Source organism: Leptodactylus fuscus, chromosome 2, assembly GCF_031893055.1.
Source record: "Leptodactylus fuscus isolate aLepFus1 chromosome 2, aLepFus1.hap2, whole genome shotgun sequence".
Classification (NCBI taxonomy): Eukaryota; Metazoa; Chordata; class Amphibia; order Anura; family Leptodactylidae; genus Leptodactylus; species Leptodactylus fuscus.
In genome coordinates, this window is record NC_134266.1 from 160440861 (window position 1) to 160458616 (window position 17756).

At 46.3% G+C, this 17756-nt stretch overlaps 1 protein-coding gene across 2 annotated transcripts in view; it reads left to right on the forward strand.

Annotated features, from left to right (window-relative positions):
- CBLB (Cbl proto-oncogene B) overlaps positions 1 to 17756 on the forward strand; it is a 155444-nt gene that overhangs the window by 47539 nt on the left and 90149 nt on the right. For both annotated transcript variants that reach the window (XM_075264962.1, XM_075264963.1), the window contains exon 3: positions 273 to 523. In XM_075264962.1, the coding sequence (XP_075121063.1) occupies positions 273 to 523 (251 nt within the window). The remainder of the gene's footprint in view (positions 1 to 272; positions 524 to 17756) is intronic.

Here is a 17756-nt window from a genome sequence, read left to right on the forward strand (position 1 = left end):
TGGATCCAATAATCTCTGTGAAGCTTATCACACCAGTGATCGCATACAAAAGCGTCAGCAGTACATTCATAGACCTGTATATGTAACTAGACACATACAGTATAATCCCAGAGCTGATAGCTCAGTGACCACTCAGCATATGCTCATTTATCCCAAAGCCAAATTATATCGCCTTTTTTCATTATATTCAATTCCTTTCCATTTCTACACCTATGTTCAATGAGAATGATATTGCTCCAGTGTTAAATGTCTATTTTTTTTTTTTTTTCCAGGTAAGATTATGCCAAAGTCCAAAGCTTCAGCTGAAGAACAGCCCTCCTTACATACTTGATATTTTACCTGACACATATCAGCATTTAAGGCTTATTTTGAGCAAGTATGATGACAACCAGAAACTTATGCAGCTCAGCGAAAATGAATATTTTAAGATATACATTGACAGTCTAATGAAAAAATCAAAGCGAGCAATTAGACTCTTCAAGGAAGGAAAAGAGCGAATGTATGAGGAGCAATCGCAGGAGAGGTGAGTCCTATGGATTCCATAATGAATTCTTTTTAACATATTACATACAATAGCTGAATGTTCTTCCAGCCAGTGATTATTCTGTGCATAGCCAGCTTAGTCAATGAAAGGCAAAGCAGCTGGCAGACCTTGTGAGCTGGTACGAGTGCCCTTTGTACGAGATTGCTGTTCCTTTAACTAGTTAATTCCACAAACCTACATTGCCTTTATGTAGATCTTCTACTCTGAATATACATCTAGTATATCAGATCTGCAATATGTCTCTATGATGTCTGGCAGTAGACGTGATAAAGCAATGTTAATAACATGTTTTTCCAGTTTCAAACATATTCTGACATGAAGGCTGCTAGTGGGAGTTATTACACCACTCCAGTCTTCTGTGTGTTATATATAGCCAGAAGTGTGATGTTGGTATCACTTCAGCTAAATGTATCACAGTTGTCTGCCTGTGTGTCTGCACATTGTCATATCAGCCTTTTCCAGCTTCTGCTTTATTGTTATATATTGAAGCTCCTATCTAATCTTTGTGCGGTATTCATACAAGATGCAGTTTCTTCAGAACCTTATCTTTACATAGAATAACCAGCGTTGCTAGAAAACTGCGTCTGACTAATACTTTCATATATTTGCTTTCTTGCTTATTTGAGAATAGTACAGATACTGGATGTTGTTGATTGTCTAGGATATGTTGCTAATTTTACATAGATTTTTCCTAATTAAAAAGTGAAAGAATTGGTCAAATGTCACCTTACACAAAGACACCTGGAAAATGGAGCCTTGTCATGAACTCTCATTTGCAATTATTGTCAATAACCTACTAGATATTATATTATCATATAGATTCATCCAAAACAGAGATGCCAGATTGTAATGACAATAGAATAAGCATATAAGGCCTGTGTTCACATCTGTGTCGGAGGTTCCAGTAAGAGCCTATTTCACAGATTCTGGCAAAAATCCCGGAATAAAAAGTTTTGCTTGCAGGACTTTTATGTCCAGCACAATGACGGACACCATAATGGATGTCTACCAGACACTATTTTAGTCAATGCCGCCTATCTGGGTCTGTTTGTATCACTTCATAGTATCTGGCCATTAAAGTGAATCATACCTGCTCACTAGGGAGTTAAAGCCATCTGTTTTCAATATAACCTTTCTTAGTATAGCAGGGTACCAATTCAAAATCAGTGACTTTTCTGTACCTTCCTTCTCCTGAGTTATTCTCAGAGGAACCGCCTCAAAATCCTGACCAAAAAGATGGCTTTCGTTGAAATCAATGGGAACCTGTCAGTTCTTTTTTTCCCGGAACCAAAAGAAGCGACATTCTTTCAGGCGGAGTCGCCTCGCGACATCCACCTGAAGACTCTGCCTCCTCCTGACTAGGCCCATTCATTTGGGCCTAATCCGGAGCAGAGTGCACGACTGGATCCAGTCGCAGTTACCCGTATTTTGGACCGCTGCCTCAGGTTCCGGCCCAAAAAACCCTGTGTGAACTTACCCTTAGAAAGGTATTCTGTGACCAGAACCACAAGGCCAGGGATTACATCAGGTTGGCCACTAGAGGCAGCATTGAGGATAACATAAAAAATTCTAATCTACATGCATGCCTTTAGATTCGTCTTTCTTTTGGTAGTATTAGGTCTATAAGATTTGGAAAAACATCTGCAGCTGCTTGGATAAAGAGATGGCATTAGTGGTTGCCACCAGATTGGCAGAACTACACCCCTTCCATCTGGGTTCCACATCTGATGACTGTCGGTGATGAACATTGCCTTCATTGCTGCCCATTTCCTAGCGCAGCAACACCCGCATTATTACTCTTTGGGAGCTCTATATTCCCTCTTGCACTAAAGTGCTGATTTTCACTAATCTCATTGACCGTAAGAGAAGTTATTCCCTTCCATTGGATCTATTCCAGCACACAACAATTCCAGAAAGTGTAAATCTATTAGGATAACTGTCTACAAATGGGGAAAGTATTAATGCTTGTGAATCCCCACCACTGTGTATCTGGTTATATTAGTTTATACAGCCTTGCTTGTAAGTTTTTATTATTCCTCTGTGAATCCTACATATTAATATACAAGTGTTGCTACGCATTGTTTAGGATGAGCTTTCCTAATGCAGTTTAGTTCATTTTTGAGCTGTGCACTGTTAATTCTAAGTTCTGTTTTATCGCCATCATAATCATTGGACTCGGTAATATAGACAGGGATTAATAAACCCACTGTACGCTTTCTGGAATAACGGGAGGCGTTGCGCTGGTTGCTAAGCAGCAGAGCGACAAGTGAGATGTGAGCTGGCATGTGCGCTCTGTGTGGGCAATAATTAGGTGAATTATTTTATTTTCTCTAGTTTTTTTATTTTGCTAACATATCCATTTGAAGGATATATTGTTTCTCACTGTGATATAAAGCTACAGCAGGGAGAAGATGCATTTATCATAATGGTGCAACATTCTGTACCTTCCTTATATTGTATTGAACTAATGGTTCCTTTCACAATACATATTATAGCAGTGCAGTACTTTAGAGGAGAATGCTATTGTGCTCATGGCTCAAGGGTAATTGTACAGGCGTACAAATAAGTTTCATTTGTCAGCATGGATACTGTGGTCAACTCTGTTGGCCTATATCATTGGAATATATAATGGAGAACGATTAACACTTTGGCACTCTCTTAAGTATATTTGTAGAGTAAACTACAGACAGTATCTTAGACTAAAGGATTATACAATTTGTTCTCCAAACTATAGGTCAATATACAGTCTTTATTTGCTTTCCTGGCATAGCTTTTTTGTTTTGTGTACTGCTTATATAGCTATAGTGAGCTGGGATGTTAGAAATCTGGCTGCTCTACCTTCCAAATTGAATCAAAATCCCAAAAAATTACAAATATTTTGGCATAAATCACTTTGGTAGTTAATAATAGGTATATGAAAACATGCCTGGGTCTGAGGCTGGGAGAGAAAAGTCCTGCAAGAAGGACTTCTCTCCCCATTTTTCGGGTGGGAATCCAGCAGAAATGCGCTTTTTAAGGTGCTGTGATTTCCATTTATTGGGTCTCCAATTGGACTTGATGAACGGAAAGCCGAATGCTAGTGAGAACTTAGCATCGTACAGAAATGAAATGAGTGACTACCGTATTTTACGGACTATAAGGCGCACTGGTCTATAAGCCGCATTGCCCATGAGCGCCTTATAGTCCGTCTCGGTTCATATATAAGGCGCACCGGACTATAAGCCGCAGTCCGGTGCGCATTATATCTTATTGAAAGCGGCGGCAGGCAGACTTTGCCAGCGGCCGCTTAACCCCCCGCGTGCCAGCCGCTTCTATTGGAAGCGCTCGGCAGGCGAGGAGGGGCTCTATCAGCAAAATCATGCTGATAGAGCCCAACTGCAAACGTTAGATTAAACCACACACCCCCCCCCCCCCCCGTTTTAAAATAAAAGCCTGAAACAGAATGTGAAACTTACCGAGCGGTGCAGGGTGGGCGGGCATTCAGGCCTCCTCTTCCTCCGATGTTCCGTCCTCCTCCGGCGCTCGCAAGCTGATAATGGCCAGGGCACATGCGCAGTAGAAGCATTATGATATTGCGCATGCGCCCCGGCCATTATCAGCAAGCGCCGGAGGAGAAGGACGGAACATCGGAGGCAGAGGAGGCCTGAATGCCCGCCCGCCCGCCCTGCACCGCTGGGTAAGTTTCACGTTCTGTTTCAGGCCGGCGTGACAGCAGGGCTGCCGGACACTTCCTATTCATTTCTATGGGAGCAGGCATGCGAGCGCTCCCCATAGAAATGAATGGACTGCTTTTTTCCATTCATTTCTATAGGGAGCGCTCGCATGCCGGCTCCCATAGAAATGAATGGGAAGTGTCTGTCCATTCATTTCTATGGGGAGCGCTCGCATGCCTGCTCCCATAGAAATGAATAGGAAGTGTCCGGCAGCCCTGCTATAACGCCGGCGTGTACGGCTGTGATACACGCCGGCGTTCGGTAGTGTGAATGCACCCTTACGGTGCCTTTTATGTATGTATGGAAGCGGCACGCAGTCTTTGCCGCTGCTTCCATCCATATATAAGCCGCACCGGACTATAAGCCGCACTTACGATTTCTGAGGAAATCGTAGGTTTTTATGTGCGCCTTATAGTCCGGAAAATACGGTACATCTGTAGTGATCTAGGGCGTTAATGGGTTTAAGACCTAAAATCTTAATAGTCTAGGGCATTGAAGGAATTAATGTCAGTATCCTTTATGGTATATGGAACATAAATTGTTTATGCTGGATACCTGATGTCTGGTGGGTTGCTAAACCTGCCAGGCTTCAACATTGTACCTATACCTAAAAAGCTAATACTAGAATAGAAAATAAAGACTGCTCCTTATGGTCTCTTCCACCTGTAACACAGGATTTTCTTCATGGCTCCCTTTGTTATACTGACTCCTCTGCATTGCCCTACCCCTCACAAAGCATACTATTCTGTGGCCCTCAGCAGCCACATGGCTACACTGTTTACTAAAGGTGACACACAGAACTGTATGAGAGAGTGTAGTGGGCATGTTTTGTGACCTGTACTGGAAGAGGGAGAAGAGCTGTGTCCATCATCTGTTGACAATGGTGAATCATTTTGAAATGGAATTGTCAATTAATCAGTTCCCAAGGAATGTAATTTTTGTTTAAGTAATTGTCAGAAAGCTGCAGGCAACTGGCAGATCAACGACCACAAGTAAATCCAGCTACCTATACCAAAAGCATTCTCGAAAGTAGAGTCCTAAACACCCACAAATGTGCTACAAGAATAGCAGGATCCAAGCCAGGGTCGAGTCCAGGAGTTCATGGATAGAGCCAAATCCGCAAGAAATAACCAGGGAAGTAAACCAAAATCAGAAGCAAGGAATACAGCAGATAAGTTCTGAGAAGAAGCCTAATTATAATATAATCACAGCCACCCGAGGAACCTCAATTCTAGGTCTAATTACCCCACCTCGGCTCAGTTAAGTCAATAAGGAACACTCCTTATTGACTCTGCATCTCAAAGCTCTGACAAGTTGTTTACCCAGCCACAGTTTGACAGGTAGGCATGACATCCTTAAAGCAATGGTTGTGAGCAATGCAACAGTGAGAAGTATGAAAGCTACAAGTAGCAGTACATATAATGAGATTCCTCACATGTGTTATCTATCTCCAGCTTTATTTTAATATGTATGGTGACATGGATTCAAACAAATCTTTGTCATTAATACAATCTTGATTTAAACAATACATTTTTGTTTTTGGGAGTGAAATGCAATAAGTCCTGAACAATAATAATAATAATAATAACAACTGTTTGTGTGAGTGTGATGTTGCTGCTCATGGCAATATAACATCTGGATGTTGTTGTAACCAGCAAAAAAAAACTATGGAAATATAAATATTTACAGTGATAGAAACACAAGGTTAAAATGGAATGCTCAAAGTCAACTAGCTCAAGAAAAACTGAAGTGAAACCTAAATATAACATCTTAAATTCGTCTTGAATGAAGTTGGCTAACTTTCTAAGGCCTGTGTCGGATTTGACAACCCTTATACTGTCTACTGGTCACATGTCTAAACTAAGTTGCCATTTGATGGGAGGGTTTGCTGTAGGATACGATCATTTGTAGAAAGGATCTTATATTGTAATGGTAGATAAATTAATTGTTATTTTTTGCCATTTGTAATATTTTTTCTTAGTATGGTTTATTATTATCCTCTTGGTATGGGTAAATAGTTGTCAAATTGGTTACTAAATCAAACAAAGGTTATATTAGAATTCTTAAAGGGGTTGTCCAGGATCATTAGGTAGTCAGTACTGATGACCTATCCACAGATAGTGTGTGGGTGTTGGACCCCGAACAATCGGCTGTTTCGGCCTCCAGAAGTCACATACTAGGTATACGGCCAGAAGCAGATCTACCCCTATTCAAGTGAATGGGAGCAGGGCTGCAGTTGCAAGTCCCACTGCTACAATGTCCAGACCAGAAGCTGGATACAGTATTGGGAGTTCCATACACTGTAGTGGTTGTGCCTTATTTCAGCCCTGCTTCCATTCACCTGAGTAAGAGCAAGGTTGCTTTCAGCCATATACCTATTTATATGACTTCTCACAGCCAAAACACCTAATTGTGATGGTGTCCAGCTCCTGGACTGTTCTAATAAGTATCAACTACCTTCATGTCCCTTTTAATTCTCTTAAGGGCCGGTTCACATTAGCGCTTGCTTCCCGTCCGGAAGGAGTCCGCAGGAGGACCCTCCCCCCGAATGGAATAGCAGCACAACTGCAAGCACTGGACAGTTAAGCACACGGCCCCCATAGTATATAATGGGCTCTGTGTGCTTAACTGTCCAGTGCTTGCAGTTGCGCTGGTATTCCGTTAGGGGGGGGGGGTCCTCCTGCGGACTCCTTCCGGATGGTAAGCAAGCGCTAATGTGAACTGGCCCTTACACAGGAGTTAGCCAACCTGAAAAAATTACTAGTTGGCTAAAGAATAGAAGGTTGACTAGAGCTCATTGGAGTACATTAAACAGGTCAATGATCTGTAATAAATAAATATTAATAAACAGTTGCACTAGGGATGGTTTTCCATAAACAGTTGTCAGTGCTCCCAATTCATTTACATTATTGTCGGTAACACATCCATACAATGATTGAGAACGAGCACTTTTTATGCATCTTTCATACATCATTCCAGCTAAGCACAGGGATAAATCATTCACCTTGACATCTAAAGATACTTTGCTAGACAGTTATATAAAATAGCTTATTGTACAATGTAACAATCATCTGGTGATGATATGGAAATGGACATAAGTAGACATTTCCAATAGATCCACGTTCTGAAAACCTGATCCTTTTTTTCAGCTCAAACTGAGAATATATGGGGATGATCTGAATTTAAAGGGAATTTATCATTGCTAAAATCACTCTTTAAATAAGCATCAGGAGTTAAAGACCTCGCCTCTGTTCAGCAATGTCCCATTCTTCAAAAAGGCTTCTTAAAGGGGCTCTATCAGCAAAATCATGCTGATAGAGCCCCACATATGCGTGAATAGCCTTTAAGAAGGCTATTCAGGCACCGTAAATGTTATTTTAAACTACCCCCCCCCCCCCCCCCCCCCCCGTTTTAAAGTAATACCCAAAAAAAGAATGTGCTCTACTTACGAATCGTGCACGCTGGGCGGGCATTCAGGGTGTGTCTTCATCTTCATCCACGCCTCTTCTTCCTCTGATGTTCTCCGGTCCTGTCTTCCTCCGGCGCTCGCGAGCGGACACTGATATAAAAAAAATGGCCTGGGCGCCTGCGCAGTAGCCGTAGTAGAAGCCGCATGCTACTGCACATGCGCACAGGCCATTTTTTTATATCAGTGTCCGCTCGCAAGTGCCGGAGGAAGACGGGATCGGAGGAAGAAGAGGCGTGGATGAAGATGAAGACACACCCTGAATGCCCGCCCAGTGTGCACGTTCGGTAAGTAGAGCACATTCTTTTTTAGGTTACTATTTTAAAACTGGGGGGTAGTTTAATATAACATTTACGGTGCCTGAATAGCCTTTTTAAATGCTATTCACGCATATGTGGGGCTCTATCAGCATGATTTTGCTGATAGAGCCCCTTTAAACAAGCTGCATCAAGAGTAGCTAGTGACTTTGGCGTGATACAAATCTTGCACATGCGCTTTGCGCCATCTTTTTTCTCGTCTTCAACGAGTGAGGTGCGAGCATTTTTGAAACAGGGGGCATTGCTGAACAGAGGCAAGGTGTTGAACTCTTGATGACATGACTGTGTTCCCTCTGCAACCAGCTGTCTGAAGGGGAAACAGCTTTTTCATATACAAGTAAAAAGGACAATGGTTGCATTACCTACAGGTTAATAGGCACAGCTCTACTGATTTCAGCGCAGTTGGGGTTTTTTTTCTCTATTTTCTACCATTCCTGAGTAACAAAATACCTGTTAGTTTTGGTGCCTGCTGCGCTATTTAAAGGGATCCAATCATTGGAATCCCATTTTTTCTCCCTAACAAGTAGGAATAGCCTTAAGAAAGGCTATTGTTCTCCTACCTTTAGATGTCCTCTTCACGCCGCCATTTGGTCGAAATCCCGGTTTTCTTCTGTATGCAGATGAGTTCTCTCACAGCATTGCGTCCCCAATGCTGCGAGAGAAATCTCCATCGACGCCTCTATCTTCGTCTCAAACGCCTCTCTTCTTCCAGCGCTTCACCCTTCTAGGCATGCCTGGTGTAAGTGGTCACAAGAAAATGGCCGCAGGCATGCGCAGTCGGCTCTGCCTGAGGCCTGATGGCAGAGCCGACTGCGCACGCCTAGAAGATTGAAGCCCAGCACCGGAAGAAGACGCGGAGAGAGGCGTTTCAGACGAAGATAGAGGCGTCGCTGGAGATTTCTCTCGCAGCATTCGGGACGTCCCCACTGCTATTTGAGCGCTTGGGACTGTCCCCAGTTCTGTGAGAGAACTCATTTGCATACAGAAGGAAACCAGGATTTCTACCGAACGTCGGTGCAGAAAAGACATGTAATGGTGGGAGAAGAATAACCTTTCTTAAGGCTATTCCTACATGTTAGGAAGAAAAAATGCAATTTCAATGATTGAATCCCTTTAAGCTCCGTATTATCAGAAGGGCAATGTCAGAGCTCAGAATCACACCCCTTGTCTGCTCCTGCCCCACACCACCCCCCCTGACAGTACAGAGACTAGATAGTATATTAGGCAACAAAACTAAGAGCATTGATTTGCTCAGGAATGGTGGGGGCTAGATAATAATTGTGCCAGAATTAGCAAAACAGCATCTATTAAATGATATAAAGACTTTTTGGAAGTGGTGAAAGGTACTAGCATCTTTATTTCAACTTGTATAGATTTTTATTTAAAATTAGTGAACAGTTCAGCTGTAATGCAACATTATTGTCTTGAATACATGGCTTGAGAAAAATCCAGTTATTGGCTGATATGCTGTCATGCTGTGTACTGTTTTTGTAACTCTGGAATATGAAATAAAGATTAGAGATGAGCGAACACTAAAATGTTCAAGGTTCGAAATTCGATTCGAACAGCCGCTCAATGTTCGTGTGTTCGAACGGGTTTCGAACCCCATTATAGTCTATGGGGAACAGATACTCGTTAAGGGGGAAACCCAAATCCGTGTCTGGAGGGTCACCAAGTCCACTATGACACCCCAGGAAATGATGCCAACACCTCTGGAATGACACTGGGACAGCAGGGGAAGCATGTCTGGGGGCATCTAACACACCAAAGACCCTCTATTACCCCAACATCACAGCCTAACAACTACACACTTTACACACTCAATACCACCTCTCTGACAGTAGGAAAAAGTGTATTTGGCACTTGCAGTGAGGAGAGCTTGTCACCAGCAGTGAATTTGGCCCTTGTAGTAAGTTGAGGTTGGCACCAACATTTGTTTTGAAAATCAGGGTGGATTGAGCCTCTAACCAGCAGAGTTTGGGCAAATTCATGGTGGAGGGAGCCTCTAAACAGCCCAGTTTGGGCAAATTCATGGTGGAGGGAGCCTCTAAAAACCCCAGTTTGGACCAATTCATGGTGGAGGGAGCCTCTAACCAGCCCAGTTTGGGCAAATTCATGGTGGAGGGAGCCTCTAACCAGCCCAGTTTGGGCAAATTCATGGTGGAGGGAGCCTCTAACCAGCCCAGTTTGGACCAATTAATGGTGGAGGGAGCCTCTAACCAGCCCAGTTTGGACCAATTAATGGTGGAGGGAGCCTCTAACCACCCCAGTTTGGACCAATTCATGGTGGAGGGAGCCTCTAAACAGCCAAGTTTGGACCAATTCATGGTGGAGGGAGCCTCTAAAAACCCCAGTTTGGACCAATTCATGGTGGAGGGAGCCTCTAACCAGCCCAGTTTGGGCAAATTCATGGTGGAGGGAGCCTCTAAACAGCCCAGTTTGGACCAATTCATGGTGGAGGGAGCCTCTAACCAGCCCAGTTTGGACCAATTAATGGTGGAGGGAGCCTCTAACCAGCCCAGTTTGGACCAATTAATGGTGGAGGGAGCCTCTAACCAGCCCAGTTTGGACCAATTAATGGTGGAGGGAGCCTCTAACCAGCCCAGTTTGGACCAATTAATGGTGGAGGGAGCCTCTAACCACCCCAGTTTGGACCAATTCATGGTGGAGGGAGCCTCTAAACAGCCAAGTTTGGACCAATTCATGGTGGAGGGAGCCTCTAAAAACCCCAGTTTGGACCAATTCATGGTGGAGGGAGCCTCTAACCAGCCCAGTTTGGACCAATTAATGGTGGAGGGAGCCTCTAAACAGCCAAGTTTGGACCAATTCATGGTGGAGGGAGCCTCTAAAACCCCCAGTTTGGACCAATTCATGGTGGAGGGAGCCTCTAACCAGCCCAGTTTGGGCAAATTCATGGTGGAGGGAGCCTCTAAACAGCCCAGTTTGGGCAAATTCATGGTGGAGGGAGCCTCTAACCAGCCCAGTTTGGACCAATTAATGGTGGAGGGAGCCTCTAACCAGCCCAGTTTGGACCAATTAATGGTGGAGGGAGCCGCTAAACAGCCCAGTTTGGGCAAATTCATGGTGGAGGGAGCCTCTAAACAGCCCAGTTTGGACCAATTCATGGTGGAGGGAGCCTCTAAAAAACCCAGTTTGGACCAATTCATGGTGAAGGGAGCCTCTAAACAGCCCAGTTTGGGCAAATTCATGGTGGAGGGAGCCTCTAAACAGCCCAGTTTGGGCAAATTCATGGTGGAGGGAGCCTCTAACCAGCCCAGTTTGGACCAATTAATGGTGGAGGGAGCCTCTAAACAGCCAAGTTTTGGGAAATTCATGGTGGAGGGAGCCTCTAACCAGCCCAGTTTGGACCAATTCATGGTGGAGGGAGCCTCTAAACAGCCCAGTTTGGGCAAATTCATGGTGGAGGGAGCCTCTAAAAAACCCAGTTTGGACCAATTCATGGTGGAGGGAGCCTCTAACCAGCCCAGTTTGGACCAATTAATGGTGGAGGGAGCCTCTAAACAGCCAAGTTTGGACCAATTCATGGTGGAGGGAGCCTCTAAAAACCCCAGTTTGGACCAATTCATGGTGGAGGGAGCCTCTAACCAGCCCAGTTTGGGCAAATTCATGGTGGAGGGAGCCTCTAAACAGCCCAGTTTGGGCAAATTCATGGTGGAGGGAGCCTCTAACCAGCCCAGTTTGGACCAATTAATGGTGGAGGGAGCCTCTAACCAGCCCAGTTTGGACCAATTCATGGTGGAGGGAGCCTCTAACCACCCCAGTTTGGACCAATTCATGGTGGAGGGAGCCTCTAAACAGCCAAGTTTGGACCAATTCATGGTGGAGGGAGCCTCTAAAAACCCCAGTTTGGACCAATTCATGGTGGAGGGAGCCTCTAACCAGCCCAGTTTGGGCAAATTCATGGTGGAGGGAGCCTCTAAACAGCCCAGTTTGGGCAAATTCATGGTGGAGGGAGCCTCTAACCAGCCCAGTTTGGACCAATTAATGGTGGAGGGAGCCGCTAAACAGCCCAGTTTGGGCAAATTCATGGTGGAGGGAGCCTCTAAACAGCCCAGTTTGGGCAAATTCATGGTGGAGGGAGCCTCTAACCAGCCCAGTTTGGACCAATTAATGGTGGAGGGAGCCTCTAAACAGCCAAGTTTTGGGAAATTCATGGTGGAGGGAGCCTCTAACCAGCCCAGTTTGGACCAATTCATGGTGGAGGGAGCCTCTAAACAGCCCAGTTTGGGCAAATTCATGGTGGAGGGAGCCTCTAAAAAACCCAGTTTGGACCAATTCATGGTGGAGGGAGCCTCTAACCAGCCCAGTTTGGACCAATTAATGGTGGAGGGAGCCTCTAAACAGCCAAGTTTGGACCAATTCATGGTGGAGGGAGCCTCTAAAAACCCCAGTTTGGACCAATTCATGGTGGAGGGAGCCTCTAACCAGCCCAGTTTGGACCAATTAATGGTGGAGGGAGCCTCTAACCAGCCCAGTTTGGACCAATTAATGGTGGAGGGAGCCTCTAACCACCCCAGTTTGGACCAATTCATGGTGGAGGGAGCCTCTAAACAGCCAAGTTTGGACCAATTCATGGTGGAGGGAGCCTCTAAAAACCCCAGTTTGGACCAATTCATGGTGGAGGGAGCCTCTAAACAGCCCAGTTTGGGCAAATTCATGGTGGAGGGAGCCTCTAACCAGCAGAGTTGTGGGAAAGCAGGGTGGAGGGAGCCTCTAACCAGCAGAGTTGGTGGAAATCAGGGTGGAGGGAGCCTCTAACCAGCAGAGTTGGGGGAAATCATGTTGGAGGGAGCCTAGTATTAGCAGAATTGTGCAACGCTTATGGTGGATGAGTATGAGGATGCGGAGGAATTGGAGAGGTTGAGTACAGACATGGATTTTCATGTTGGGGTGCTTTACACAGGTGGGCACAAAAATGAAGGCTCTATCCAGTGGTGGTTCATTTTTATCAAAGTGAGCCGGTCGGCACTCTCAGCTGACAGACGGGTGCGCTTGTCAGTGATGATGCCACCGGCTGCACTGAACACCCTCTCAGATAGGACGCTGGCGGCAGGACAGGACAGCACCTCCAAGGCATATAGGGCAAGTTCAAGCCACAGGTCCAACTTCGACACCCAATACGTGTAGGGCGCAGAGGGGTCGGAGAGGACAGGGCTGTGGTCGGAAAGGTATTCCCGCAACATGCGCCTATACTTCTCACGCCTGGTGACACTAGGACCCTCCGTGGCGGCACTTTGGCGAGGGGGTGCCATCAAGGTGTCCCAGACCTTAGACAGTGTGCCCCTCGTTTGTGTGGACCGGTGAGAACTTGGTTGCCTACTGGAGGAACTGCCCTCCCTGCCGCCAACGTCACATGCTGGAAACATCTCCATCATATTCTGCACCAATTGCCTGTGGCAAGCATTGATGCGATTGGCCCTCCCCTCTACCGGAATAAAAGATGAGATGTTGTTTTTATACCGGGGGTCAAGGATAGCAAAGATCCAGTACTGGTTGTCCTCCATGATTTTGACAATACGCTTGTCGGTTGTAAAGCACCCCAACATGAACTCAGCCATGTCTGCCACAGTGTTAGTTGGCATGACTCCTCTGGCCCCACCGGAAAGTTCAATCTCCATTTCCTCCTCATCCTCCATGTCTACCCATCCGCGCTGCAACAATGGGACGATTCGAAGTTGCCCGGAAGCCTCCTGTATCACCATCACATCATCGGACAACTCTTCTTCCTCCTCCTCCTCCTCCTCCTCCTCCTCCATTAAACGCAGTGAAGCGGACAGATGTGTGGACCTACTCTCCAGCTGTGACGGATCGGATGCTATCCCTAACTCCTCTGTGTGATCTGAGTTATCCCTGATGTCAATCAGGGATTCTCTCAGAACACACAAGAGCGGGATTGTAAGGCTCACCATCGCATCCTCAGAGCTCACCCTCCTTGTGGACTCCTCAAAGACCCGTAGGATGTCACAAAGGTCTCTCATCCATGGCCACTCATGGATGTGAAACTGAGGCAGCTGACTTTGTGGCACCCTAGGGTTTTGTAGCTGGTATTCCATCAAAGGTCTCTGCTGCTCAACCACTCTATTCAACATCTGAAACGTTGAGTTCCAGCGTGTGGGGACGTCGCACAAAAGCCGGTGTTGTGGCACATGCAGGCGTTGCTGGAGAGATTTTAAGCTAGCAGCGGCTACTGTCGACTTGCGAAAGTGGGCGCACATGCGCCGCACTTTCACCAGTAGCTCTGGAACATTGGGGTAGCTCTTTAGGAAACGTTGCACCACTAGGTTGAAGACGTGGGCCAGGCATGGAACATGTTGGAGTCCGGCAAGCTCCAGAGCTGCTACCAGGTTCCGGCCGTTATCACAAACGACCATGCCTGGGCCCAGGTGCAGCGGCTCAAACCATATTGCCGTCTCATCGAGGAGGGCATCCCTCACCTCGGAGGCAGTGTGCTGTCTGTCCCCCAAGCTGATCAGCTTCAGCACAGCCTGCTGACGTCTACCAACGCCAGTGCTGCAACGTTTCCAACTCGTAGCTGGGGTCAATCTAACAGCGGAGGAGGAGGCGGTGGCGGAGGAGGAGGCGGTGGCGGAGGAGGAGGCGGTAGAGGAGGAGGAGGAGGGGGGTGTTCTTCTCGTGTCCCTGCCAGGAATGTTAGGCGGGGAGACGAGGTACACCGGGCCAGTTTGGGAAGCAGTCCCAGCCTCAACTACATTCACCCAGTGTGCCGTCAGTGAAATGTAGCGTCCCTGTCCGCATGCACTTGTCCACGCGTCGGTGGTCAAGTGGACCTTTGTGCAAAGCGCGGAACTAAGGGCCCGCCTGATGTTGAGTGACACGTGCTGGTGCAAGGCGGGGACGGCACACCGGGAGAAGTAGTGACGGCTAGGGACGGCATAGCGAGGTGCCGCAGTTGCCATTAGGTCCAGGAAGGCGGGAGTTTCAACAAGCCGGAACGCCAACATCTCCTGGGCCAGCAGTTTAGCGATGTTGGCGTTCAAGGCTTGCGCGTGTGGGTGGTTAGCAGTGTATTTCTGCCGCCGCTCCAATGTCTGAGAGATGGTGGGTTGTTGTAAAGAAACGCCTGATGGTGCCTTTGATGGTGCAGGAGAAGGAGATAAGACAGGACCAGGGGAGGATGAGGTAGAAGTCAACAAAGTGGCGGAGGCAGATGAAGTGGTGTCCTGGCTCGTCCTCTGGAGTGCATCGCCAGCACAGTCAGCAGTGGCAGTGGCAGAGGCAGAGGCAGTGGCAGTGGCAGTGGCGTGAACGGCAGGCGGCCTTTGTCCTGCCGTTGCTGCCTGCCACTGATTCCAGTGCTTGGATTCCAAATGACGGCGCATTGAAGTGGTGGACAGGTTGCTCTTCTCAGAGCCCCTAATCAATTTCGAGAGGCAAATTGTGCAGACAACACTATATCTGTCCTCGGCGCATTCCTTGAAAAAACTCCACACCTTCGAGAAACGTGCCCTCGAGGTGGGAGTTTTTCGGGGCTGGGTACGAACTGGAACATCTTGGGAGATTCCGGGTGTGGCCTGGCTTCGCCTAAGCTGCTGACCTCTGCCTCTGCCTCTAGCTACCCTTTTTGGTGCTGCACCTGCCTCAACATCCACACTACTTTCCCCGCTTGACATCCCCCCTGTCCAGGTCGGGTCAGTGTCCTCATCATCCACCACTTCCTCTTCCAACTCCTGTCTCATCTCCTCCTCCCGCACAATGCGCCGGTCAACTGGATGCCCTGACGGCAACTGCGTCACATCATCGTCGATGAGGGTGGGTTGCTGGTCATCCACCACCAAATCGAACGGAGATGGAGGAGACTCTAGTGTTTGAGCATCTGGACACAGATGCTCCTCTGTTAGGTTCGTGGAATCGTGACGTGGAGAGGCAGGTTGAGGGACAATGAAAGGAGCGGAGAACAGCTCTGGGGAGCAGGGACAGTTTGGGTTATTGTTCTGTAAAGCTTCGGAATTTTGGGAGGAAGGAAGACAAGACTGTTGGGTAATAGGAGGAGAGGAGGCAGAGTCTGACTGGCTGCTGGACAATGTGCTGTAAGCGTTCTCTGACAGCCATTGCAAGACCTGTTCCTGGTTCTCGGGCCTACTAAGGTTTGTACCCTGCAGTTTAGTTAATGTGGCAAGCAACCCTGGCACTGTGGAGTGGCGCAATGCTTGCTGCCCCACAGGAGTAGGCACGGGACGCCCTGTGGCTTCACTGCTACCTTGCTCCCCAGAACCATTCCCCCGACCTCGCCCACGGCCTCGTCCACGTCCCTTTCCGGGAGCCTTGCGCATTTTGAATTCCTAGTTAGAAATTGGCACTGTATACCAGTAGTAAAAATTGTGGGTGCACGTAACCCCAATATATTCTTTGAATTCCCAGTCAGACACTGGCACTATATGGCAGTAGCAAGAAATGAGGGTATTTGTATTCCCAATATATTCTTTGAATTCCCAGTCAGACAATGGCACTGTATACCAGTAGTAAAAATTGTGGGTGCACGTAACCCCAATATATTCTTTGAATTACCAGTCAGAAACTGGCACTATATGGCAGTAGCAAGAAATGAGGGTATTTGTATTCCCAATATATTCTTTGAATTCCCAGTCAGACAATGGCACTGTATACCAGTAGTAAAAATTGTGGGTGCACGTAACCACAATATATTCTTTGAATTACCAGTCAGAAACTGGCACTATATGGCAGTAGCAAGAAATGAGGGTATTTATAACCCCAATATATTCTTTGAATTCCCAGTCAGACAATGGCACTGTATACCAGTAGTAAAAATTGTGGGTGCACGTAACCCCAATATATTCTTTGAATTACCAGTCAGAAACTGGCACTATATGGCAGTAGCAAGAAATGAGGGTATTTGTATTCCCAATATATTCTTTGAATTCCCAGTCAGACACTGGCACTATATGGCAGTAGCAAGAAATGAGGGTATTTGTATTCCCAATATATTCTTTGAATTCCCAGTCAGACAATGGCACTGTATACCAGTAGTAAAAATTGTGGGTGCACGTAACCCCAATATATTCTTTGAATTCCCAGTCAGACACTGGCACTATATGGCAGTAGCAAGAAATGAGGGTATTTGTATTCCCAATATATTCTTTGAATTCCCAGTCAGACAATGGCACTGTATACCAGTAGTAAAAATTGTGGGTGCACGTAACCCCAATATATTCTTTGAATTCCCAGTCAGACACTGGCACTATATGGCAGTAGCAAGAAATGAGGGTATTTGTATTCCCAATATATTCTTTGAATTCCCAGTCAGACAATGGCACTGTATACCAGTAGTAAAAATTGTGGGTGCACGTAACCCCAATATATTCTTTGAATTCCCAGTCAGACACTGGCACTATATGGCAGTAGCAAGAAATGAGGGTATTTGTATTCCCAATATATTCTTTGAATTCCCAGTCAGACAATGGCACTGTATACCAGTAGTAAAAATTGTGGGTGCACGTAACCCCAATATATTCTTTGAATTCCCAGTCAGACACTGGCACTATATGGCAGTAGCAAGAAATGAGGGTATTTGTATTCCCAATATATTCTTTGAATTCCCAGTCAGACAATGGCACTGTATACCAGTAGTAAAAATTGTGGGTGCACGTAACCCCAATATATTCTTTGAATTCCCAGTCAGACACTGGCACTATATGGCAGTAGCAAGAAATGAGGGT